This window comes from Oncorhynchus nerka, linkage group LG14, assembly GCF_034236695.1.
Source record: "Oncorhynchus nerka isolate Pitt River linkage group LG14, Oner_Uvic_2.0, whole genome shotgun sequence".
NCBI classification, from domain to species: Eukaryota; Metazoa; Chordata; class Actinopteri; order Salmoniformes; family Salmonidae; genus Oncorhynchus; species Oncorhynchus nerka.
In genome coordinates this window covers 21878018-21902304 of record NC_088409.1, presented here as the reverse complement: position 1 = coordinate 21902304, position 24287 = coordinate 21878018, and the positions used below count along the sequence as shown (strand labels likewise).

Genomic DNA, 24287 nt, shown 5'->3' with positions numbered 1-24287 from the left:
GTGGGGTGGTGTTAACCAGGAGAAACAGTCCAGACTACTGGTGGGGTGGTGATAACCAGGAGAAACAGTCCATACTACTGGTGGGGTGGTGATAACCAGGATAAACAGTCCAGACAACTGGTGGGGTGGTGTTAACCAGGAGAAACAGTCCAGACTAGAACCTCTAACCTATTTATGTAAATGTAGGCTCTGTCTAGAATGAATTTGATGCAGTGTTCTTACCGGTTTGCCATGAGGTATATCTCTCGTTCTCTCTCTTTAGCTTGTGCTGTGCCATCTTTGCCATATTAACTAGTGTCCTGACCGGGACAGGTGGTATACCAAGCCGATGTCAGAAATGACTAATCTGGATTACAATCAGATGATTCTACTGATACTGTATGTGGACATATCATTCTCTTTGTACAGCTGTGGAACTGTGTAGTCTTAACTGGTATCATCAACTGTGTGTTGTTTATGTGTTAGGGTAGTGGTGACTTTCTCTACTTGTGTGTGTTTTCTATCTGTGTGTAGGAGAATCAGGACATCTGTTCAGGTAGAGGGCGCTGTACTCTGCACTCGTCTGACCTACACTGTGTTTTATTCTGTGCACTAACATCTGGCAGGGCGAGGGTTAAACCTGCTGTACTAGCATTTACTAGTGTTAACCTATGTTTGCTAACTGACCCGTTGATCTGCGTTGACATTTATATTTGAGTCATTTAGCAGACACTCTTTTCCAGAGCGACTTAGAGTTGTGAGTGCATACTTGTTCGTACTGGTCCCCTGTAGGAATCGAACCCACAACCCTGGCGTTGCAAGCCTAATGCTCCACCAGGTGAGCCACACAGGACGCGTTGGCTACAGCCACTAATTGACCGTCGCGATCTGACCATCTAGCCTGCATTTAGCATTCCACTGGTAGTGCTACAGCACTAGGACAAATAGACATTTAGAGCATAGACTATAATGGAAGACTTTTGTAGTTATGCGAAGATAGTTAGGCTGTGCTAAGAGCCTGCCGTAGGCTGTCGTAAGACCTTAATAGCTCTTCATACCCCCTACATAGCACTTCATAGCTAATCCCAGTCTGTATCCTGATGTGTTCTGGTGCTCTCTGTCTGGGAGGAGACGTTAGCTAGCGAGTGCTGTGTCAGGCTCTGTAGACAGACCCTCTGGTGCTAGACTGGTGTGGTCGAGCGAGCATCCCTCTGTCTGTTGCTAGGCAGCCAAAATCAAACGGCTAGCTGGTAGCCCTCTGCTTCCAAACATACAGGGCTTTAGCCGTTAGCGCTTGTTGTTGAAAGTCAACTTTCTCTGGTATCATCGTGTAACTCTTGGTGCCAAATTGTCAATCTGTTACAAAGTTTTATCTCAGTGGGTCAAACCTGGCAGAGTAATGGTTAGAACATGTGTAAAGTGCTGGAAACAACACTGATATGTGAGCTGACAAGCCCCTTGAGTTATATTCCAGGTTCAACCTCCACTATTCAGTCCTGTGAGCTGTGTCTTGCGGCTGGAGACTGTTCATGTAAGACAAATTTAGTTTTCTCTTTGGATGGACTATACAGATTGTTCGGACTGTAGTTAGCTCAGTGTTTCTAGTTTAATTAAGTGTAATGACTGGGTGATTGAGTTCTCTAACAAGCCTCCAGTACCATTCAGGTCTCATTATCATCAAAACAATCGCACCAGTGGTGTCATCAGCCAATGACCTACATTCTCTCTTGTTACATCATCACTGTGTGTGTCACTGTTTCTGTAGCCAGAAAGAGGCAACTTCTCCAAATCTAGCACTTCTGATGCTATGGTGCTCCAGAACGTATCCACTATAACCAGGGCAGCAATGTTCTAGAACAGCTCTACCTACGGTTTTAGCCATATCAGAAACTTCAGTCAGGGACAAGCCCAGCATCTGGTCTTTTTCTTATCTAGTGTTGTCTGTTACTAGGTTATGTGCATTGTATAGACTCTGGCTGTAGTTACAGAGTGAGTGTGGAGAGAGACAGACAATCTTTGAAGTAGAGGGACTGTTTAAGAGGACAGTCTGGAGAACGGGAAAGGAGACGAGGAGGGGGGAGCGAGAGAGATCATTTGGAAGAGAAGGCAGGAAGTGGTGGAGCGAGAGAAGGCGGAAGTGCAGCGGCTACTGAGGGAGGCACAGAAAACAGTGTGGAGGAGGAGAGAGGGATTCCAGGAGAGGATAGGAGAGGACAAGCTGAGGGGAGAGAGAAGCGCAGAGAGAGGGAGAGAGACTGTACAGGAGGTGATCTGGAGGAAGAGAGAGGAAGAGGGGGAGAAAGAGAGGGAGAAGGCCAAGGCCATCCAGAGAGGACACGAGACCATCTGGAGGAAGAGAGAGAGGGGAGTGAGGAAAAGAGAGAGGGGGAGTGAGGAAAAGAGAGAGGGGGAGTGAGGAAAAGAGAGAGGGGGAGGAGGAAAAGAGAGAGGGGGAGTGAGGAAAAGAGAGAGGGGGAGTGAGGAAAAGAGAGGGGGGAGTGAGGAAAAGAGAGAGGGGAGTGAGGAAAAGAGAGAGGGGGAGTGAGGAAAAGAGAGAGGGGGAGTGAGGAAAAGAGAGAGGGGGAGTGAGGAAAAGAGAGAGGGGGAGGAGGAAAGAGAGAGAGAGGGAGTGAGGAAAAGAGAGAGAGGGGGTGAGGAAAAGAGAGCGAGGGGGTGAGGAAAAGAGAGAGAGAGAGGGGGTGAGGAAAAGAGAGAGGGAGTGAAGAAAAGAGAGTGAAAGAGTACAGAGGAGGAAGAGTTAAATTACTTAGGAGTATTCTCCAGCAGCCTTGGAACCTGAAACAAAGCTGCTCACAGGAGAGAAAGCGGGATAAAGAGAGAGAGGAATAAAAAGCAGGAGGGATAGAGATACTTTCCCTGGCAGAATTGGTGTTTGGCCATAGATATTAAGCTTTGCAGATAATCTTACTCTGTTGTATCGACCCTTCACTGCTGTGTCTTGGCAGTGTGTGTGTGTGTATCAGCACTGTGTGTGTGTGTGTGTGTCGGCCCTATATGTGTGTGTCCCTTCTGATCTACTCGTTGGCAGCTGATAGGGTTTTTATGGGCCCGTGTCAGGCAAGAGAGGCTAGTGAGCTACTGCCCCGACAGACACGCTGAAACGCGCGCACACACACACCACAGACTCACACACTCTGTGCCATTTTACAGGCAGAAGAGTAGGTTTCTACTCCAACACATGCTAACACACACAGACACATGAGGGTAGGCCCCTTGATGCAGTAACTCATACCACCTGAGTGTCTGTGTCAATAGACAATCACATTCTGAGGTTGTATGTGGAATCTCCATGGTGCTCAAAGATGAACAACTGGACTTAAGTGCCATGCTACATTAGTTGACATGCTGATGTGCTCAAACAGCATTTTTCAGAAAATCCTTTTTGATTCTGTCTATTGGAAAGTGGCATTCATTTCTGTGGATTGAAAGTGATAACATATTGTAAGACTGACAGCGAAGACACCAAACAACTGAGTATCACTCCATCAGTGTGCTGGGTTAGACTCTTAGAGAGTGATCCCCTCTGATCTTCAATCGCTCCTCTTGCTGCTCTCCTCTGTCTTGTAGATGAAGGTGTTTCTTGCGCAGTGTCTGCTGCACTGCCTGACAATGACGGGAGGATATAAACCGGGGCGGGCGGATGGACAACGGTCACTGAGAGGGAAAGAAAGACCCGTGTGTTTTTGAGCGAGCGACTGATAATACAGAGAAGGAGAGAATGAACCACCGGTGTTGTTTAGACTGAATCACACCAGAGTGTGGACTTGTTAGAGAAACACTGAAATAACATCGGACATCTTAGATCCATGATGGAGCTGGTCCCTAAAACTAAGTACACTCACTTCCGGAGTGAATCTCTCAGTTCGAATGACGATACCAACTCCAACCCTTTGTCCCTCCCCCCTTCCACCCCCGCAACCCCCCTCACACCTCCTGGGCTAACCTCCTCCCTCTCCTCCTCCTCTCTCACCCCCATCCTCCCCCCTTCCTCCCCCCGCCGGGCTGAGAACAGCCCCACCACGCTCTGTTCCTTCTTCCCCAGGATGGGAGCCCTTCGCCTGGGTGTCTCTGCTACTCTACTCCCAGGTCTCAAGGTCTCCAGCAGGCCTCAGCGGGCTCAAGCCCCCATGGGGTCTTCAGGGGGTAACAGTTCCAGCTCTCCCACTCCTCACCCCCCTCCCTGTTTAACAGCCCCCTCTCCCCCCCATCGCCCCCCTCTGCAGGATATGAACCGGCTGGGTGGGGCGTCCAGGAGGGCGCGGGTGGAGGGGGGGCAGCTGGGGGAGATGAGTGGACACGCCACGGCTCCTTCGTCAACAAGCCCACCAGAGGATGGCTACACTCAGACCATGTGGTCAGCACCACTGGGGTCGCCTACTCAGTACGGGTAAGAGTTGGTTGTTCTCTGTTTTTCAGTTTGTAGGATGTAGGCCTATAGGCTAGTACTTGCATATTTCTTTAACTTTCCATATCTGTCAATTTTTCTGTTGCTCTCTCAAAATGATATATTCTCTTGTCTGTCCATCTTTCCGTCTGTCTCTGTTTCCATCTGCCCCTCCGGTCAATATGGGTGTTCTGGAGGAAATGGAATCCTAGTTCATATGAGTTCCTTTCCTGTTTCCTGTGTAGTGTATAGGCTGTGTGGAGAGGAGTGCTGTAGGAAGTGGCATCCCTATTCATATGCGTCTCCTCTTTATTTCCTGTGTAGTATATGGGCTGTGTGGAGGTGCTACAGTCTATGAGGGCGCTGGACTTCAACACCAGAACTCAGGTCACCAGGTGAGAACCTCCAATTGTTCAAGGGATAGTTCACCCAATTACAAAATGCCATATTGGTTTCGTTACCCTGTAGGCGGTCTATGGAAACATTATGACAATCAAAATCCCCCGGAAGTATCTCAAATGTATTGTGAAGCTCAACAAAGTCACTTATAGATGATTTGAACATGATGCGCGGAAAATGCTAATATCAGTACCATGACTTGAATGGGATTTGTGCAACAATTGCTAAAACGTTAGCATTTGGAAACAGTGCCAGGAAAACTAAACCATGGGATGGATTGCTGTCATACCTTGTCCTTAGACTGCTTACAGGGTAAGGAAACCAATGTGTTATTTTGTCATTTGGGTGAACTAACCGTTTAAGCTGTTGTTTAAGGCGAATGATCAAGATACTGCACGCAGATGTACTGTGGTTAGGTAGTACAAAGCAGAGCCATGTAGTTAGAGCTAAGTGTTGTATAGGGCTCTGGTTCAAAACAGAGCCATGTAGTTAGAGCTAAGTGTTGTATAGGACTCTGGTTCAAAACAGCCATGTAGTTAGAGCTAAGTGTTGTATAGGGCTCTGGTTCAAAACAGAGCCATGTAGTTAGAGCTAAGTGTTGTATAGGACTCTGGTTCAAAACAGAGCCATGTATTTAGAGCTAAGTTTTGTATAGGACTCTGGTTCAAAACAGAGCCATAAGAGCTGTTTGTATAGGGCTCTGGTTCAAAACAGAGCCATGTAGTTAGAGCTTGTTGTATAGGGCTCTGGTTCAAAACAGAGCCATGTAGCCATGTTGGTTCAAAACAGAGCCATGTAGTTAGAGCTAAGTGTTGTATAGGGCTCTGGTTCAAAACAGAGCCATGTAGTTAGAGCTAAGTGTTGTATAGGGCTCTGGTTCAAAACAGAGCCATGTAGTTAGAGCTAAGTGTTGTATAGGGCTCTGGTTCAAAACAGAGCCATAGGAGCTAAGTGTTGTATAGGGCTGGTTCAAAACAGAGCCATGTAGTTAGAGCTAAGTGTTGTAGGGCTCTGTTGAGCCATGTATTAGGGCTCTGGGGCTTGGTTCAAAACAGAGCCATGTAGTTAGAGCTAAGTGTTGTATAGGGCTCTGGTTCAAAACAGAGCCATGTAGTTAGAGCTAAGTGTTGTATAGGGCTCTGGTTCAAAACAGAGCCATGTAGTTAGAGCTCTGGTTCAAAACAGAGCCATGTAGTTAGTAAGTGTTGTATAGGGCTCTGGTTCAAAACAGAGCCTTGTAGTTAGAGCTAAGTGTATAGGGCTCTGGTTAGAGCAAAACTATGTTTAGGTTAGGGCTCTGGTTCAAAACAGAGCCATGTAGTTAGAGCTAAGTGTTGTATAGGGCTCTGGTTCAAAACAGAGCCATGTAGTTAGAGTTAAGTGTTGTATAGGGCTCTGGTTCAAAACAGAGCCTTGTAGTTAGAGCTAAGTGTTGTATAGGGCTCTGGTTCAAAACATTGCAAATCACAAAATGTACTCTTACTAGCTACCTCCTTTTCACATAAAAATGCATTATTTATCTCCAGTTCATATCCCCCAGTTCTCTTTTTTGCCCTGTTCTATTTTGGTCCCTAGCCGCTACCCATTCCGTGTTGGCCAATCTGAAAGGACTGTATAGGTTTAACAGTATTGTGTGTGTGCCTACCGCCCTCACAACCTCTAAATTAGCATGTTCTGGAATCCTGCTGGTTTCCTTCTGGTTTCTATAGTGATGTTTGTATCCATGGTGAGGATGAGTGTGGTTGTCAGGATGATCAAGTCTGTGTTACATGTTGCCAGATTTCATCTAATCTGCTGCACAGTGTGAAATCCGCACAAGTGTGTTACAGAGAGATTCTCACACGTGTTGTTGTTTCAGAGAGGCTATCTCAGTGGTGTGTGAGGCAGTGCCTGGAGCCAAAGGAGCCCAACGCAAGAGAAAGGTACACCAATATACACACACACAGAGTATTATTTATTTATGTGTTAAGTGGAGGGCCGTGGTCAGGGCGTTGTTGGATCTGGATTTAGCTGGATTGACCACTCTGTGGTCAGTGGTACTTCCAGGTAATTACCTCTTTCTCTCTCACTGTCTCTCTCACACATGTACACACGGCCCCTTGTATGAGGGAGACTTGTGACTAAGTTGTGTGTTCCGAGACTAAGCCAATTCCAACTGGGCCGGGCCCAGTCCGTCTTTCTGGGGGCATTCCAGTAAAACTTAAAGCATCCACCCAAACACTACATAAAACAGCTATATACCCAACAGACTGGTTTGGCTAAAGCATGTCTGGCCCTGGGAGACTGTGGGGGACTTGACAAGCTTCAGTTGACCATATGAACCATTGAACAGAGCAGAGTCAGACAGGATCACTGGCAGCCTGTAGCTGTTCTTCTACATACACACAAATACACACACACACACGGCTCAGACATGCTTCTCCCTCTCTATTGCCTTCACACACACATTCTTCTCTGTATATTGTACAGTACGTTTACTATGTTCTGTTGTTATCCTTTAGAATACCTTCTGTTTCATCTTTCTTATTGGTCAAATCTTCCTTCCCCTGTTGGCCTTCTGTTTAACATGAATGTCCCTCCCCCTCCAGCCGTCGTCTCGCTGTATGACGTCCATTCTGGGGAAACGTAACCTGCAGTTTGCTGGGATGACCATCAGCCTGACGGTCTCTACCAGCAGCCTCAACCTGCTGGCCTCTGACTGCAAACAGGTGACACACACACACAAGCACACTCGGGCATGGATCCTGAATGAGTGTTTGTTGTTATTGATTTATCTGGGTTTGTTATTACAGACTGTTACATGGTGTTAATTACATCATCCAGTCAGTTAGGTATTTAGTATACACTATATCTAACTGTCAATGGAACCAACCCCTACTGCTGAATGGAGAGACATGATCTCTCTCAATTCAATTCAATTCAAGGGCTTTATTGGCATGGGAAACATGTGTTAACATTGCCAAAGCAAGTGAGGTAGACAACATACAAAGTGAATATATAAAGTGAAAAACAACAAAAATGAACAGTAAACATTACACATACAGAAGTTTCAAAACAGTAAAGACATTACAAATGTCATATATATATATATATATATATATATATATATATATATATATATATATACAATGTACAAATAGTTAAAGGACACAAGATAAAATAAATAAGCATAAATATGGGTTGTATTTACAATGGTGTTTGTTCTTCACTGGTTGCCCTTTTCTCGTGGCAACAGGTCACAAATCTTGCTGCTGTGATGGCACACTGTGGAATTTCACCCAGTAGATATGGGAGTTTTTCAAAATTGGATTTGTTTTCGAATTCTTTGTGGATCTGTGTGATCTGGGGGAAATATGTATCTCTAATATGGTCATACATTGGGCAGGAGGTTAGGAAGTGCAGCTCAGTTTCCACCTCATTTTGTGGGCAGTGAGCACATAGCCTGTCTTCTCTTGAGAGCCATGTCTGCCTACGGCGGCCTTTCTCAATAGCAAGGCTATGCTCACTGAGTCTGTACATAGTCAAAGCTTTCCTTAATTTTGGGTCAGTCACAGTGGTCAGGTATTCTGCCGCTGTGTACTCTCTGTGTAGGTCCAAATAGCATTCTAGTTTGCTCTGTTTTTTTGTTAATTCTTTCCAATGTGTCTCTCTCTCTCTCTCTCTCCACCTCTACAACTCAACTCTTTATCATGCTAAAATATCTCTCTCTTTTTCTTTCTCTTCTCTCTTTCTCTCTCTTTTCACAGATAATTGCAAATCATCACATGCAGTCCATCTCTTTCGCTTCTGGAGGAGACCCAGTGAGTCATTCAGCCCTCTCCCTCGCTCACCTCACTATCCATCCTCTATACCCACTCTATTCATTGCTCTGCCTCTGTCCATCCATCTACTCCTCTATGCCTATCTCTCTCTCTCTCTGCTTCAATCTGTCCATCCATCTACTCCTCTATGCCTCTCTCTCTCTCTCTCCCTGCTTCAATCTGTCCATCCATCTACTCCTCTATGCCTCTCTCTCTCTCTCTCTCTCTCCCTGCTTCAATCTGTCCATCCATCTACTCCTCTATGCCTCTCTCTCTCTCTCTCTCTCTCTCTCTCCTGCTTCACTCTGTCCATCTACTACTCCACGTCAGTGGGACTCCCTACCTCTCTTCCTCAGACATGTATTCTTTCTTTTCCAGCTCTTCCTCCTCCTCTCTTCCTCCTCTCTAGATCATTGTGTGTTAATAGCTCTTCCTCCTCTCTAGATCATTGTGTGTTAATAGCTCTTCCTCCTCTCTAGATCATTATGTGTTAATAGCTCTTCCTCCTCTCTAGATCATTGTGTGTTAATAGCTCTTCCTCCTCTCTAGATCATTGTGTGTTAATAGCTCTTCCTCCTCTCTAGTTCATTGTGTGTTAATAGCTCTTCCTCCTCTCTAGATCATTGTGTGTTAATAGCTCTTCCTCCTCTCTAGATCATTATGTGTTAATAGCTCTTCCTCCTCTCTAGATCATTGTGTGTTAATAGCTCTTCCTCCTCTCTAGATCATTGTGTGTTAATAGCTCTTCCTCCTCTCTAGATCATTGTGTGTTAATAGCTCTTCCTCCTCTCTAGATCATTATGTGTTAATAACTCCTCCTCTCTAGATCATTGTGTGTTAATAGCTCTTCCTCCTCTCTAGATCATTGTGTGTTAATAGCTCTTCCTCCTCTCTAGATCATTGTGTGTTAATAACTCTTCCTCCTCTCTAGATCATTGTGTGTTAATAGCTCTTCCTCCTCTCTAGATCATTATGTGTTAATAACTCCTCCTCTCTAGATCATTATGTGTTAATAGCTCTTCCTCCTCTCTAGATCATTATGTGTTAATAACTCTTCCTCCTCTCTAGATCATTGTGTGTTAATAGCTCTTCCTCCTCTCTAGATCATTGTGTGTTAATAGCTCTTCCTCCTCTCTAGATCATTGTGTGTTAATAGCTCTTCCTCCTCTCTAGATCATTATGTGTTAATAACTCTTCCTCCTCTCTAGATCATTGTGTGTTAATAGCTCTTCCTCCTCTCTAGTTCATTGTGTGTTAATAGCTCTTCCTCCTCTCTAGATCATTGTGTGTTAATAACTCTTCCTCCTCTCTAGATCATTGTGTGTTAATAGCTCTTCCTCCTCTCTAGATCATTGTGTGTTAATAACTCCTCCTCCTCTCTAGATCATTGTGTGTTAATAACTCTTCCTCCTCTCTAGATCATTGTGTGTTAATAACTCCTCCTCTCTAGATCATTGTGTGTTAATAGCTCTTCCTCCTCTCTAGTTCATTGTGTGTTAATAACTCTTCCTCCTCTCTAGTTCATTGTGTGTTAATAGCTCTTCCTCCTCTCTAGTTCATTGTGTGTTAATAGCTCTTCCTCCTCTCTAGATCAGCTCTTCCTCCTCTCTAGATCATTGTGTGTTAATAACTCTCTAGATCATTGTGTGTTAATAACTCCTCCTCTAGATCATTGTGTGTTAATAGCTCTTCCTCCTCTCTAGATCATTGTGTGTTAATAACTCTTCCTCTCTAGTTCATTGTGTGTTAATAGCTCTTCCTCCTCTCTAGATCATTGTGTGTTAATAGCTCTTCCTCCTCTCTAGATCATTGTGTGTTAATAGCTCTTCCTCCTCTCTAGTTCATTGTGTGTTAATAGCTCTTCCTCCTCTCTAGATCATTGTGTGTTAATAGCTCTTCCTCCTCTCTAGATCATTGTGTGTTAATAGCTCTTCCTCCTCTCTAGATCATTATGTGTTAATAACTCTTCCTCCTCTCTAGATCATTGTGTGTTAATAGCTCTTCCTCCTCTCTAGATCATTGTGTGTTAATAGCTCTTCCTCCTCTCTAGATCATTGTGTGTTAATAGCTCTTCCTCCTCTCTAGATCATTGTGTGTTAATAGCTCTTCCTCCTCTCTAGATCATTGTGTGTTAATAACTCCTCCTCCTCTCTAGATCATTGTGTGTTAATAACTCTTCCTCCTCTCTAGATCATTATGTGTTAATAACTCCTCCTCCTCTCTAGATCATTATGTGTTAATAGCTCTTCCTCCTCTCTAGATCATTATGTGTTAATAACTCCTCCTCTCTAGATCATTATGTGTTAATAGCTCTTCTGACTAAATGTCTGCTTCCTTCTCTCTTCTGACTCACCCACTCTTCTGACTCCCCTTTTCTCCTCACCCTCCTCTCCATATTTCCCTCTCATTTACCCCTCCCACCCTTTCTTCCTCCTCCCCATCCCCCTCTTCTCTTTTCTCTCCCTCAGGACACAGCAGAGTATGTAGCATACGTGGCCAAAGACCCAGTCAACCAGAGAGGTGAGACTCAATGTCATCCCTCCAGTAGATGTATCCAGCAGCACACCCAGTCCTTGTTCAGTACCTTACATCGTCACCCTCCAGTAGATGTATCCAGCAGCACATCCAGTCCTTGTTCAGTACCTTCACATCCAGTCAGTCCTTGTTCAGTACCTCCAGTAGATGTATCCAGCCTTGTTCAGTACCTTATGTCATCCAGCAGCACATCCAGTCCTTGTTCAGTAAATCTGGATGTGCAGCAATCCAGTCATACCTTACATCAATGTCATCCCTCCAATAGATTTATCCAGCAGCACATCCAGTCCTTGTTCAGTACCTTACATCAATGTCATCCCTCCAATAGATTTATCCAGCAGTACATCCAGTCCTTGTTCAGTACCTTACATCAATGTCATCCCTCCAGTAGATTTATCCAGCAGTACATCCAGTCCTTGTTCAGTACCTTACATCAATGTCATCCCTCCAATAGATTTATCCAGCAGTACATCCAGTCCTTGTTCAGTACCTTACATCAATGTCATCCCTCCAATAGATTTATCCAGCAGCACATCCAGTCCTTGTTCAGTACCAGCAGCACATCCAGTCCTTGTTCACATCAATGTCATCCCTCCAGTAGATTTATCCAGCAGTACATCCAGTCCTTGTTCAGTACCTTACATCAATGTCAATAGATTTATCATCCAATGTCATCCCTCCAATAGATTTATCCAGCAGTACATCCAGTCCTTGTTCAGTACCTTACATCAATGTCATCCCTCCAGTAGATTTATCCAGCAGTACATCCAGTCCTTGTTCAGTACCTTACATCAATGTCATCCCTCCAGTAGATTTATCCAGCAGTACATCCAGTCCTTGTTCAGTACCTTACATCAATGTCATCCCTCCAATAGATTTATCCAGCAGTACATCCAGTCCTTGTTCAGTACCTTACATCAATGTCATCCCTCCAATAGATTTATCCAGCAGTACATCCAGTCCTTGTTCAGTACCTTACATCAATGTCATCCCTCCAGTAGATTTATCCAGCAGTACATCCAGTCCTTGTTCAGTACCTTACATCAATGTCATCCCTCCAGTTTGTTGCTTTTATGTATTTTGTTTGGTTGCTTTTTGTGCTATTGCTTTGTCTGCATGCTACGTGTTGCTTGTCCTATATTATTCTGCGTGTGCTCACTGCTCATTGATTGTCTATATTGTAATTGTTTTTAATAACCTTCCCAGGGACTGCAGTTGAAAATTAGCCGGCTGGCTAAAACCGGCACTTTTACAGAAACATTGATTCATGTGCACTGTCCCTGTAAAAATAAACACAAACTCAATATATTTATCCAGCAGCACATCAAATCCCTGTTCAGTACCTTTCTTTGGACAGCGAGACAGTGCCAATATTCTGTTTCCTTACCTCTGTTGTTTACCCTCCTCTCTGCTTCCTTTCTGTCCAGCGTGTCATATCCTGGAGTGTTCGGAGGGCTTGGCCCAGGAAGTCATCAGTACCATAGGGCAGGCCTTCGAACTACGCTTCAAACAGTACCTGAAGAACCCCCCCAAACTGGTCACCCCCCATGACAGGTGTGTGTGTGTGTGTGTGTGTGTGTGTGTGTCACTCCTGAGTTCTGACTCCTCTCCCCTTTCTCAGGATGGCTCCGTTTGATGGCTCAGCGTGGGAGGAAGAGGAAGATGAGGGAGCACCGCCCCCTGCAGATGTTCCGTACTATAATAACTTCCCCGGGAAACAACCTCCTCCTGGGGGACTGGTGGACATGAGGGCCCGCCCTGGGGCTACGCTGGTGAGATATATACATACACACACATCAAGTAATTGTTAGTCAATTGTATTGAATCCAGACTGCAGCTCCAGGAGAGAGAGGGCAGTTCAGTATGTAGGCTAATCATCTGACCCAGTCTCACTCTCATATCACAGCAGGCCTTAGTCTTCCACTCTCTCTGGCACTCTCCTTATTCACCTCACAGTGTGTGTGTGTCATCAGTTGGTCAGTGTAATGTATGTTTTTCCATCTGTATCTTAATTGCTTCTGGTGTGTGTCTTTTCAGCCCTATGGACAGCCGGGTCAGAATGATATTCACAAGCAGCCGCTTCCCCCTCTACCAAGTGAGCAATCTCTCTCACACACACACACACACACACACACACAGCTAAAGGATATGAGGTGACACAATACAATGACTTGCAGTGAGAGAATGACACGGACACAGTGAGAGGAAATGAGTCAGGTTGACCCTGTGTGTGTTGCTCTCGGACAGTGTGTGTTGCTCTCGGACAGTGTGTGTTGCTCTAGTGTGTGTTGCTCTCGGACAGTGTGTGTTGCTCTCGGACAGTGTGTGTTGCTCTCGGACAGTGTGTGGCTCTCACAGTGTGTGTTGCTCTCGGACAGTGTGTGTTGCTCTCGGACAGTGTGTGTTGCTCTCGGACAGTGTGTGTTGCTCTCGGACAGTGTGTGTTGCTCTCGGACAGTGTGTGTTGCTCTCGGACAGTGTGTGTTTCAACTGGTCTCTGTGTTCCCATAGGGGTGTTGTGACGTGAATACCATTTAATGCTATGACAATTATTTAATTAAATCAATTTACTACGTTTAAATGATTATGTAAATTAATTAAATTAATGATGTAACAATTAACTCATTAGCAATCTTGGGCACCACAGAAAAGGTAGTTTAATGAGTTACAATTTCCCCGAATTGACTGAAGAATATCAGAATATACCTTTATCATATTAGTCATCCATGAATTATTATTACCTCATATCAGTCTCATTCTGAACATCGTTGACTTGCATCAACCCTAGTCTGCATGATAATTCAGCGATACACAAACTGGCTTACTTATTTATTTACTGACTAACTAAATAATCACTCAGAATGACATTAACACACACAGGATAGATTATACCTTGATTACTAACATAATGCAATGAAACGTCCCTAGTGGACTAACCCGATATGACTGCTGGTTACACAGTGAAATGGCTGGGGAAAGAAAGAGCGGGAGAAGGAGAGACAAAGGAATTCAACTATCGTACATGCAGTTGAATAATACGCTCATCGTAAATATGGATATTTAACACCCGCTCATTCAGATTTAGAAATACAATGTACATATTTACGCTTTTATGTCTTTGTCGACTCGCTCTGCTGAAATCGCCCGATCCGTCTCAGTCTGTGACGAATAGTTCAACAGAAAGTCTCTGGTTGTGTAAGTCTCTGGTTGTCCACTAGAGGTCACCATGTCCTTAGTAGTTATAGTAGGTTTCATCTAACTCCATCTCCTCCCACTGGACCTCCTCTCATTACCATGTCCTTAGTAGTTATAGTAGGTTTCATCTAACTCCATCTCCTCCCACTGGACCTCCTCTCATCACCATGTCCTTAGTAGTTGTAGTAGGTTTCATCTAACTCCATCTCCTCACCATGTCCTTAGTAGTTGTAGTAGGTTTCATCTAACTCCATCTCCTCCCACTGGACCTCCTCTCATCACCATGTCCTTAGTAGTTGTAGTAGGTTTCATCTAACTCCATCTCCTCCCACTGGACCTCCTCTCATCACCATGTCCTTAGTAGTTGTAGTAGGTTTCATCTAACTCCATCTCCTCCCACTGGACCTCCTCTCATCACCATGTCCTTAGTAGTTATAGTAGGTTTCATCTAACTCCATCTCCTCCCACTGGACCTCCTCTCATCACCATGTCCTTAGTAGTTGTAGTAGGTTTCATCTAACTCCATCTCCTCCCACTGGACCTCCTCTCATCACCATGTCCTTAGTAGTTGTAGTAGGTTTCATCTAACTCCATCTCCTCCCACTGGACCTCCTCTCATCACCATGTCCTTAGTAGTTATAGTAGGTTTCATCTAACTCCATCTCCTCCCACTGGACCTCCTCTCATCACCATGTCCTTAGTAGTTGTAGTAGGTTTCATCTAACTCCATCTCCTCCCACTGGACCTCCTCTCATCACCATGTCCTTAGTAGTTGTAGTAGGTTTCATCTAACTCCATCTCCTCCCACTGGACCTCCTCTCATCACCATGTCCTTAGTAGTTGTAGTAGGTTTCATCTAACTCCATCTCCTCCCACTGGACCTCCTCTCATCACCATGTCCTTAGTAGTTATAGTAGGTTTCATCTAACTCCATCTCCTCCCACTGGACCTCCTCTCATCACCATGTCCTTAGTAGTTGTAGTAGGTTTCATCTAACTCCATCTCCTCCCACTGGACCTCCTCTCATCACCATGTCCTTAGTAGTTGTAGTAGGTTTCATCTAACTCCATCTCCTCCCACTGGACCTCCTCTCATCACCATGTCCTTAGTAGTTGTAGTAGGTTTCATCTAACTCCATCTCCTCCCACTGGACCTCCTCTCATCACCGTGTCCTTAGTAGTTGTAGTAGGTTATCTGCTGGTGAGAAGAATTTCTAAACGGATGCCTCCGATTTATACATCCTGTGAATTATCTGGGTTCTTCTATCTGTGACATCGCAGAACAGATATTCTATATAGCTGTTCTACTCTAAATGTTTCCCATCCCTGAACACCTCCCAGGTGATACTGACAGACAGTTATGTGATTAAACTCCTCTGATTGGTTGTTTCAGTGGGAGCAAAGGAGGGAGGGCGGGACCTGTGTGATGACCCTTCATACGTCAATGTGGATAAACCCCGCCCCACAACAGCTGCAGCCAATGGCAATGCTCACAGAGATGCGTTCGACATGAGTGAGTCCCAGTTGGCCCTATCAGCTAGAGTCTGTGTACAATACATCAACTGGCCCTGCAGTCTATAGCAGTCACAGATAAGACTAATTAGAATGGTTATCAGCTATATTGCAGTAATTACACTACAGTAGAAGTCATTAGTTTTTTCATTTGGGTTTGGACATAGGGGAAATTAGAATATTGTTATCCTGAATGTATCAAGAATGAATCTGGTCTGGTCATATGGTTTCAAAACGTCTCTCTCGCTCTGCCCTCTCTCCTTCTCCCCTCAGAGCCGTTTGATGATTCCCTGGGTGTATCAGGTCTGGGGGTCTCAGCGGCGCCCCCTCTGGTGGAACAGCTGCAGTGCGAGGCCTGGTTCCACGGCAGCCTAAGTCGCAGGCAGGCTGAGAGACTGCTGACCCGTGACGGAGACTTCCTGGTCCGAGAGTCAGGCACCACCCCTGGACAGTACGTCCTGACTGGACAACAGGGGGGTCAGCCCAAACACCTACTACTGGTCGACCCAGAGGGAGTGGTGAGTTGGGAGGGAGAGGTGTCTGAGTTAGAGCGAGCCACCCGAAGCCTTCCCACTTATCAGCTGTGACGTGATATGTTTTGTTGACTCTCTCTATCTCTCTGTGTGTGTGTGTGTGTGTGTGTGTGTGTGTGTGTGTGTGTGTGTGTGTTGTCCAACTACTCAGGTACGTACCAAAGACCACCACTTTGAGAGTGTGAGCCACCTGATCAGTTACCACATGGACAACAGACTGCCCATCGTATCAGCAGGCAGTGAGGTGTGTCTGCAACAACCAGTGGAGCACGGGGCCTGAACACACACACACACACATACAGCATTGCAACACACACTCTCAGAAACACTACACACATAAGCAGTGCTGACAACATTAAGGAAAGCCAAAAAAAACACCTCTATAACTCTTTCTGACAAAATCATTTGCTCTCTGCTTTTCCTCACACCCTTCTCTCCTGGACGACTCACTGTTACCTCCGTGATCCCTCCTTCTGTTCATCCTTCTGTCATCGAGGTCCACCCCCTCCATCCCTCCAAAGAACGTGGGAGTAACACCTAGGAACACTTTATTTTCCTTCTCATCGGGACAGAAATTAATACAATTTACAAAAAACTGAGCATTATTAATTCAATCATGCCATTGTATCATTTCTGAATGATTCTATCATAGTAAAGGAGGACTATGCACCTTGCAGGGGAGGAGTGAAACGTAGAGAAAGGGATGGAGGGATGGGGGAGAGGTCTTGATCCAGACATGGCAGAGGAAACAGTTTCTCTCACCGTCACAGAAGCACTCCAAAGACTTGTCTGATGATTGGACTCATCAGAGAGCTCAGACATGGATCCATCCAATCAAATATCAGTGGAACACAGGAACAGCCAATCAAATATCAGTGGAACACATAAATAACCAATCATGACTGAGATCAGGCCTCCTGTTAATATGCATATACATTTTTGTGTCCACACCAATCAGGGCCCTCACCAACCCTCAAGCCACTCCCATTAAAATACCTTTCATCTTTGACCATTGACCCCCTGAGTGATACCTGGTGATGTCACGGAGGACGTCTCTGTATGCAAAAAGGGGGTTGCTATGCCAACAACCATTGTCTCCGTCTGTCCAAATATGGACAAGGTTTCTTTCCGGCCTCCGAAGGTGGAGTTTGATAAAAGAATGTGATTCATGCCCATCCGACATCCGCCTGTCTGTCTGCATGGGACTGGTCTCCCTGTCTGTCTGCATGGGACTGGTCTCCCTGTCTGTCTGCATGGGACTGGTCTTACCTTTCTGCTCTGATCATGACAAAGAAAGTGGACTTGGTTGGACTGGGGCGGCAGAAACCATGGAGATGACTCCTACACCAACATACAGTGTGCTAGTCTGTATCTGTCATGTGTACTTTCATTGGGAGTATAGTGTCTTTACATAGAGAGGGATGGAGAGAAGACTGGGAAGAGGCAGGGGGGAGGTTCCACATCTAGAGATGTCATCAGACCTAGACACGATGTCATCTGAAAGAGTTCAAAACCAATTCTACGACGATGTCACAGTCAACCCAAATGCTGCTGTCACAATTTAATCGGTGCTGTGTTGGAATCGTAGTTCGTATTAATGCCAATATTTTCTTGCTTTTCAATGGATTTGTTGTTAATAACTGTTTGCCTTGACAATCTATGGCCATGTCTCTTGTCTGGACGGGTGGGGGGTGGAGAGGTTGGGGGGCATACTGGATGAAGTGTGTTTAATGCCGAAAGCATTCGGTCCAGAGCATTCAAAGCAATGAATTTATCTCCTCTCCAAATGTGCTGCAACATTTGGTCAGGAGATTAGTGTTTAGCGTTAGCATTAGTGTGTGATGTGTTTCTTCTCAGCTCACTGCAGGGAAAACTGTTATCAGCACTGTTCACAACGAAATCTGGGAGTTTGGCGAACGTTGGTCAGACGTTGGACTTTGGCGTGTTGTTTTCCTTGGAATTAGAAGATGGTAGAGGGAGAGAACGTGGAGGAATCATCCTCTCCCTCCTTCTCTTCATGATATGTTTTGTATCTTTTACTCGTGCCTTGTTTCTTCGATGCAGTCACCTCACTCCAGTGCAGTCTGTCACCTAATGTACTGTGCTTATTGTACAGTCAGTTGATGTACTTAATCCAAATGTAGTGGACCGTTGGATCCTGTCACATGGTCTCTCAGTCCATCAAAGACTCTGCAAAAAGGACACTGACTCTCACCACCCAGGTCCAGTGATGCCAATCTGCTCCTCTATTGCACATTCATTCTTACTTCCTGTTGTCACTTGTTGTTGTTTGATGTCGCAGCTCTCATTGGAGGGATTTCCACTCCACCTGTAAATAACATCAGATCTGATTGGTCGGTTTGAGTTCTTGGTTCTGAAATGAAAGTCTTTATTGTTTAGATGTTATTAATAACATGGGTGGGACAGAACCAGATACTGTATTTCACATGTAATACCCACGGAATACTTTTCTCTCTGAATCTAATTCATTTTGATTCTAGCCAATGAACCATGTCCAGGTTTTTGAGGGAGGCTGAAACCAAACTGTAAATGTGGAAGTGAAGAGTAAACTGAGATCTGCCACCTGCTGTACAAAATATTTCTGTCTCATCAGTAGGGTTGCAAAATCCTGTGGTTTTCCAGAAATCTTGGTTGGAGGGAGGATTCACTTCCTGCTTATTCGCTCGTGTAATTCTAGGATTATTTTAACCAGGATTTCTGGAAAACCGTGGAATTTGGGGAAAGTTATCTGAATTTTGCAACTCTAGTCATGAGAAAGGGCTCTTTGAGCCTGGACAGGTAATTGTTTTCATCTTTCTCATCGTGCTTGTGTGTGTGTTGTGAGAGGATGTGTGGATGATCAGAGTTTATGGTTGGGAGTGTAGGGGGTTGTGTAGTTCTTACATGGTGGCACTTGTGCTCTGTGTGTGAGGCCTTTGCTTCATTCTGTCACAAACACACAGACTGTTAGACACAGACTGTTTAAGTGACTATAGGTCCTGGATAGGCAACAAGAAAACAAGTATACAAGCCCCAAGATGTGTGTGTAAAAGGAATCATCTATCCTCTACATAATTTGTGAAACATTCTAGCGTTGTCATTGTTCGTCACAGTTGCCTTTGTTGCATGGAAATAATTTTTTACAGTTTCTATATTGTTGTTTTGATGTACTTTTTAATTTGAGTTTTGAAAGCCAAAGGGTTATTTTCAATTAGCCTTCACAAATATTGATTTAATTTTTTACTTTTTACAGTTCTGTTGTAATACTCTTGTTCTTTTGGGGGGGAAATACATCTGTTTACACCTGTATCTGAAATCACAGATTGCATATAAATGCATATATCATGAATCTTTCTTGGTGAGTTTGGCTTTAAAATGCAGTTTCTGGATTTACTATTTGGTCTCCTGTGATGTGTTTTCTTAAATATTGATTCATAACTATTAAATAGAACATATCCACTTATTTATTCTGCTAAATACAGGTGAGGACGATATATTGTTTTAATTGAAGTTCTACACTTCGAGGAGACGACCAAGGAGATTATGAGAGGACAGGACAAGGAAAGAGACAGGATTGGGCAGGAAGAAGTTACCTGAGTTACCGCAGGGGGGAGGTAGAGGCTAGTTGAGCTACCACAGGGGGTAGAGGCTAGTTGAGTTACCGCAGGGGGTAGAGGCTAGTTGAGTTACCACAGGGGAGGTAGAGGCTAGTTGAGTTGCCACAGGGGAGAGGTAGAGGCTTGTTGAGTTGCCACAGGGGGAGGTAGAGGCTTGTTGAGTTGCCACAGGGGAGGTAGAGGCTTGTTGAGTTGCCACAGGGGGAGGTAGAGGCTTCTTGAGTTGCCACAGGGGGAGGTAGAGGCTTGTTGAGTTGCCACAGGGGGAGGTAGAGGCTAGTTGAGTTACCGCAGGTTGGAGGTAGAGGCTAGTTGAGTTACCGCAGGGGGGAGGTAGAGGCTAGTTGAGTTACCGCAGGGGGGAGATAGAGGCTAGTTGAGTTACCGCAGGGGGGAGGTAGAGGCTAGTTGAGTTACCGCAGGGGGGAGGTAGAGGCTAGTTGAGTTACCGCAGGGGGGGGTTAGAGGCTAGTTTTGCCTCTACATTAAGTGCCAAGGTGTACAGTAGGGTCTGGGGTTAGAGAATGTGCATTGGTGCAGGGTCCATGTCCGCAAATGTTCTATATTGCTGTCATTCACAGAATCATTTCAACCTGGACGATGACCACCACGTAGTCATCCAACAATATAGAAATCAGAATAGTGGGGCTTACTTATTTCAACCTGTTCAGAACACAAAACACAGATTACCAGAAGAGAGAAACAATAGACAGTCACACAGTCCTGGACAAAGAGAGGAGGCATATTGTGAGCTTTTACAGTAGAGCTGCATTGAGCAGGTGATACTGGAACTATCCTGAGGGGTGTACCGTAGGTGTGGTGGATAGATTATGCTTTACATAGGGAGAGACTGTTCCAGACTGGCAAGAACCCTAGAGATGCAGAGAGAGAGCTGGAGGGAGGGAGAGAGAGAGGGGTGGTGGGGTGCAGAACACACCCAGAGCCAGCGAACAGAATGTTTCATAACCAGGGGTGACTGGTGTGTCTGTGTTCCAGAGTGTAGAAGAATAGAATAGAGAAAGACCAGGAGCTGAGAGAACACCCCCTGGTGTTGGTAGTGTTGATGTCACTATAGGAGGAGCTCTCTGGACAGGAGCTCTCTGTCCACTCACACCCAGTCCAACCCTGGTCTTCTCCTCTTCCTTTCCTCCTCTACTCCTCTGGGATTGACCTGACCCCTATTCCTCTCATCTCCCATTTCTATCATTTCTTCCTCCTGTCCTCCGTGTGGAGCAGTGCCACAGAGCCATGCACCCCCAGCGTCCTCTCCCCCAGGCCATGCCCTCCTCCCTCAGGCAGAACCTGCGTGACATGGCCATGGGCCTAGGCAGAGGGAAGAACTTCCTTGGTGGGAACATTGCCTACGGCTTCATCCAGTCCCTCAAGGAGTGCCTCTACTTCGTACTCTGCTGCTGGTGCATCAAGGAGATACTGGACTGACTGAGACACTACGAGAGGGAGAGAGGCACGAGGGTGAGGTTCTCTTTCCTGCTTGTCTCTGGATGTTTTTCTCTTCCTCCTTTTCACTCTTTCTCCTCTGTGTTTAACATCTTAGCTGGGGAGAGAAAAACAGTGTGAAGCGGTGTAAGTATGAGTCTTGTCATTACATACAGTAGATACTGTACATAGTTTGACTCCAAAATAGAAGACGTTTGCCAAACTGTTTACTGACAACATCATTTCCTTTCAGCTACATGTTACCTGTAAAATATTCTACCAAGTATGTAGGACTGTGTAGTATGTTATGGTTTACATGTTGTACTATATGGCCCTGGTGTGTGGATTTGCTCCTCTTAGTGCCCATGATGCAGTTCTGTATTCCTGTCTGGAGGCTTGGGAAACTGATGTGCTACCTGGTGTATCAGAGGATCTCTGTTATTCTCTGATACTGAGTCAGTCGGTCTGGAGACCTGCAGTGTGTGTGTGAAGCGTCGTCTTAACACCAATCAGCTGATCCTAGACCTGTGGAGAAACCAAACCTGTGAAGCAATGGACATGGCTTTTGATGCTGCTTAGGTCACATTTAATTCCAAGTTTTATTAATTTCTGTACAGTCTTAATATGCAAGGAATAAACTATCTGATTTTGTTTGTGTGTGCTAACGAGTCAGGTGATGTGTGTGTGTGTGTGTGTGTGTGTGTGTGAGAAACAAAAAAGTAGAGCCTGACATCTGCCAATGTCATCATAGTGTCAGGTTGCACCACTCAACGTCGGAAAAGCATTGCGTATGGTATATTTTGCATACCCACTCTTATCACCTGCGAGTGTCAATCAATTTGAAAGTGTGCCCATTGAGCGACACGAGAGAGCGATTATCATTGGCGAGATGGGCAAGGAGGGGTGGGACGTCAGAGAATGCCCTTCCCGGTTGGACAAGAGAGCGTGGCTCACGCAAGTGTCAAAGACTCTTCCAAGTTCCGAAGTTGGGTGCATTCAATTAATTTGGCAGAAAGGGATTTACACAGAATTGCCATTTATAAGGGAACCAACGCGTTCAGAGGTAAGTGCAGTAGAACATGTAATGTTACGTTAGATGTTACGGTTTCCTGGTTCTCGACAGAGGTTAAAGTAACTATCTGGATTTTTCGGTGGAAGGGATTCAAGTTTTTCATAGTAGGTTGGCAGAAAACAGGTTTTATTTTCAATTGAATAGTACATGTTTTATAGCGGATGTAGTAAAGTTTCAGTATTATTTAGTTCTATATTGTGTTCCCACCGATGGTCAAAATGTTTCACTCGATTATGATGTTTTATTTTTCTAAATGGTTCATCAGTGGAGATGCCGTGTGACAGTTGACATTTTAGAGTACACACCTTCTTTGTCGACACTGAGATGGGTAACATGCAAATGAGGTGTCAGGGAGCGATGATTCATTGCCAGGCTTATTCATTGCCAGGCTTAGGTTGAACACTTGTCTAGTCGATGTTAGGCTGTAAATGTTTCAACAAGGCCAGCAGTGTAGCGTTGTGACCATTTTTGGTCATTTTCTTTCCCCGAGACACAGATAAAGAGACACAGATAAATATATATAATAGGCCGTTGGCAGACAGACGGAAGAAGCATGTGACAACTCAAAAATAAATGTAATTAAAGATGAATGAGAGAAACTCGTTTCAAAGCACATCCTCTATTACCCAGGACTATTTAAGCAAATATAAAGAGGATAAAGTGCAGTTTGCAGTGGACGCCTGTATAGGCCAAGTGTGCTACCACTGGCGCCGAAGCGTTTGTTCATTTGTGAAGTTGATGGGTCAAGAGTGTGTCTCAGAAGATCACTACTCTGTCGAGAGCTCCATGGCTGCCAAATTAATACACCACTTCAGAGGTTTTGTCTAGAAGGGATACAGTTTTAGTTCAAATTGACTTTTCGTAGCAGGTTTCAGATAATTTATGCAGCAGGTTGGGCGAATGAAAATAGCAGGTTAGGTGAATTAGGTTAAATTTAGGAAAAGGTTTAGGAGTTAGCTAAAATGCAACTTTTGACTTCAATTTGACAAAAGCTGTATCCCTTCTAGACATGATCCACTTCAGAGAGCGAGTACGGAAGAATGAGGTTATCTTTCATTGACACCATTTTTACAACAAAAAAAAAATCTTTAAACAAGCTAGATTTATTTTATATAGAATTCCAGGCTACATACTATAGGTCTAGAGAACATTTACTATTTACAGTGGCTATTTTAACATGTACATCTTGGTGGGGCAATATATATATATATATATATATATATATATACCAACAATACATTAATTGCACTATAGTGGTGACAAACAGTGCTTTCTTTTCAGCACCGTGGAGTGAATCCTTACCACTGCTACTGTAACAGTATAACTTTAGACCGTTCCCTCGCCCATACCCGGGCGCGAACCAGGGACCCTCTGCACACATCAACAACAGCAAGGGGAACAACTACTAGGTCTCAGAGCAAGTGACGTCACAGATTGAAACGCTATTTAGCGCACCACGCTAACCGTTTCACATCCGTTACACTCACCCCCCTTTTTGACCTCCTCCTTTTCCGCAGCAACCAGTGATCCGGGTCAACAGCATCAATATAACAGTATAACTTTAGACCGTCTCCTCGCCCATACCCGGGCGCGAACCAGGGACCCTCTGCACACATCAACAGTCACCCACGAAGCATCGTTACCCATCGCGCCACAAAAGCCGCGGCCCTTGCAGAGCAAGGGGAACAACTACTAGGTCTCAGAGCAAGTGACGTCACAGATTGAAACGCTATTTAGCGCACCACGCTAACCGTTTCACATCCGTTACACTACACCTGGCTATCAGCGGAGTCTCGTCTGGCAG

General features: G+C 44.9%; 3 protein-coding genes across 7 annotated transcripts in view; all 3 read left to right on the top strand.

Moving 5' to 3' along the window:
• The first annotated feature begins 2694 nt into the window (after positions 1–2694).
• shc1 (SHC (Src homology 2 domain containing) transforming protein 1) lies at positions 2695–19753 on the top strand. Its single transcript, XM_065027778.1, is given in 13 exon segments — positions 2695–4275; positions 4278–4387; positions 4709–4779; positions 6642–6705; positions 7372–7491; positions 8530–8583; positions 11052–11103; positions 12546–12672; positions 12740–12890; positions 13156–13213; positions 15706–15825; positions 16098–16342; positions 16509–19753. Coding segments are annotated over 13 exon segments (1770 nt in total). The 5' UTR covers positions 2695–3806; the 3' UTR covers positions 16638–19753.
• Positions 19754–20421: 668 nt separating this feature from the next.
• Positions 20422–22062, top strand: lenep (lens epithelial protein). Of its 2 annotated transcripts, XR_003862498.1 has the most exons (3): positions 20425–21447; positions 21530–21558; positions 21772–22062. XR_003862498.1 is itself a non-coding variant. In XM_029651926.1 (2 exons), exon 1 carries the CDS (start codon positions 21223–21225, stop codon positions 21412–21414), a length of 192 nt encoding a protein of 63 aa, XP_029507786.1. In that variant the 5' UTR covers positions 20422–21222; the 3' UTR covers positions 21415–21447; positions 21772–22062. The 2 variants fall into 2 exon arrangements, 1 of the variants encoding a protein (XP_029507786.1); XM_029651926.1 differs by lacking the exon at positions 21530–21558 and having other exon boundaries at positions 20422–21447.
• A 257-nt stretch (positions 22063–22319) lies between these two features.
• Positions 22320–24287, top strand: part of LOC115122687 (pre-B-cell leukemia transcription factor-interacting protein 1-like) — a 32674-nt gene continuing 30706 nt past the window's right edge. For 3 of the 4 annotated variants that reach the window (XM_065027774.1, XM_065027775.1, XM_065027772.1), the window contains exon 1: positions 22320–22474. In XM_065027774.1, coding sequence (XP_064883846.1) covers positions 22330–22474 — 145 coding nt within the window. In that variant the 5' untranslated portion in view covers positions 22320–22329. Of the gene's footprint in view, positions 22475–22527; positions 22588–24287 lie in introns of those variants that run through there. The other variant, XM_065027776.1, reaches the window with a different exon arrangement.

What these genes read in the sequence shown, in the direction of transcription:
- lenep (XM_029651926.1), top strand. Translation starts at nt 21,223, where the DNA reads ATGCACCCCCAGCGTCCTCTCCCCCAGGCCATGCCCTCCTCCCTCAGG.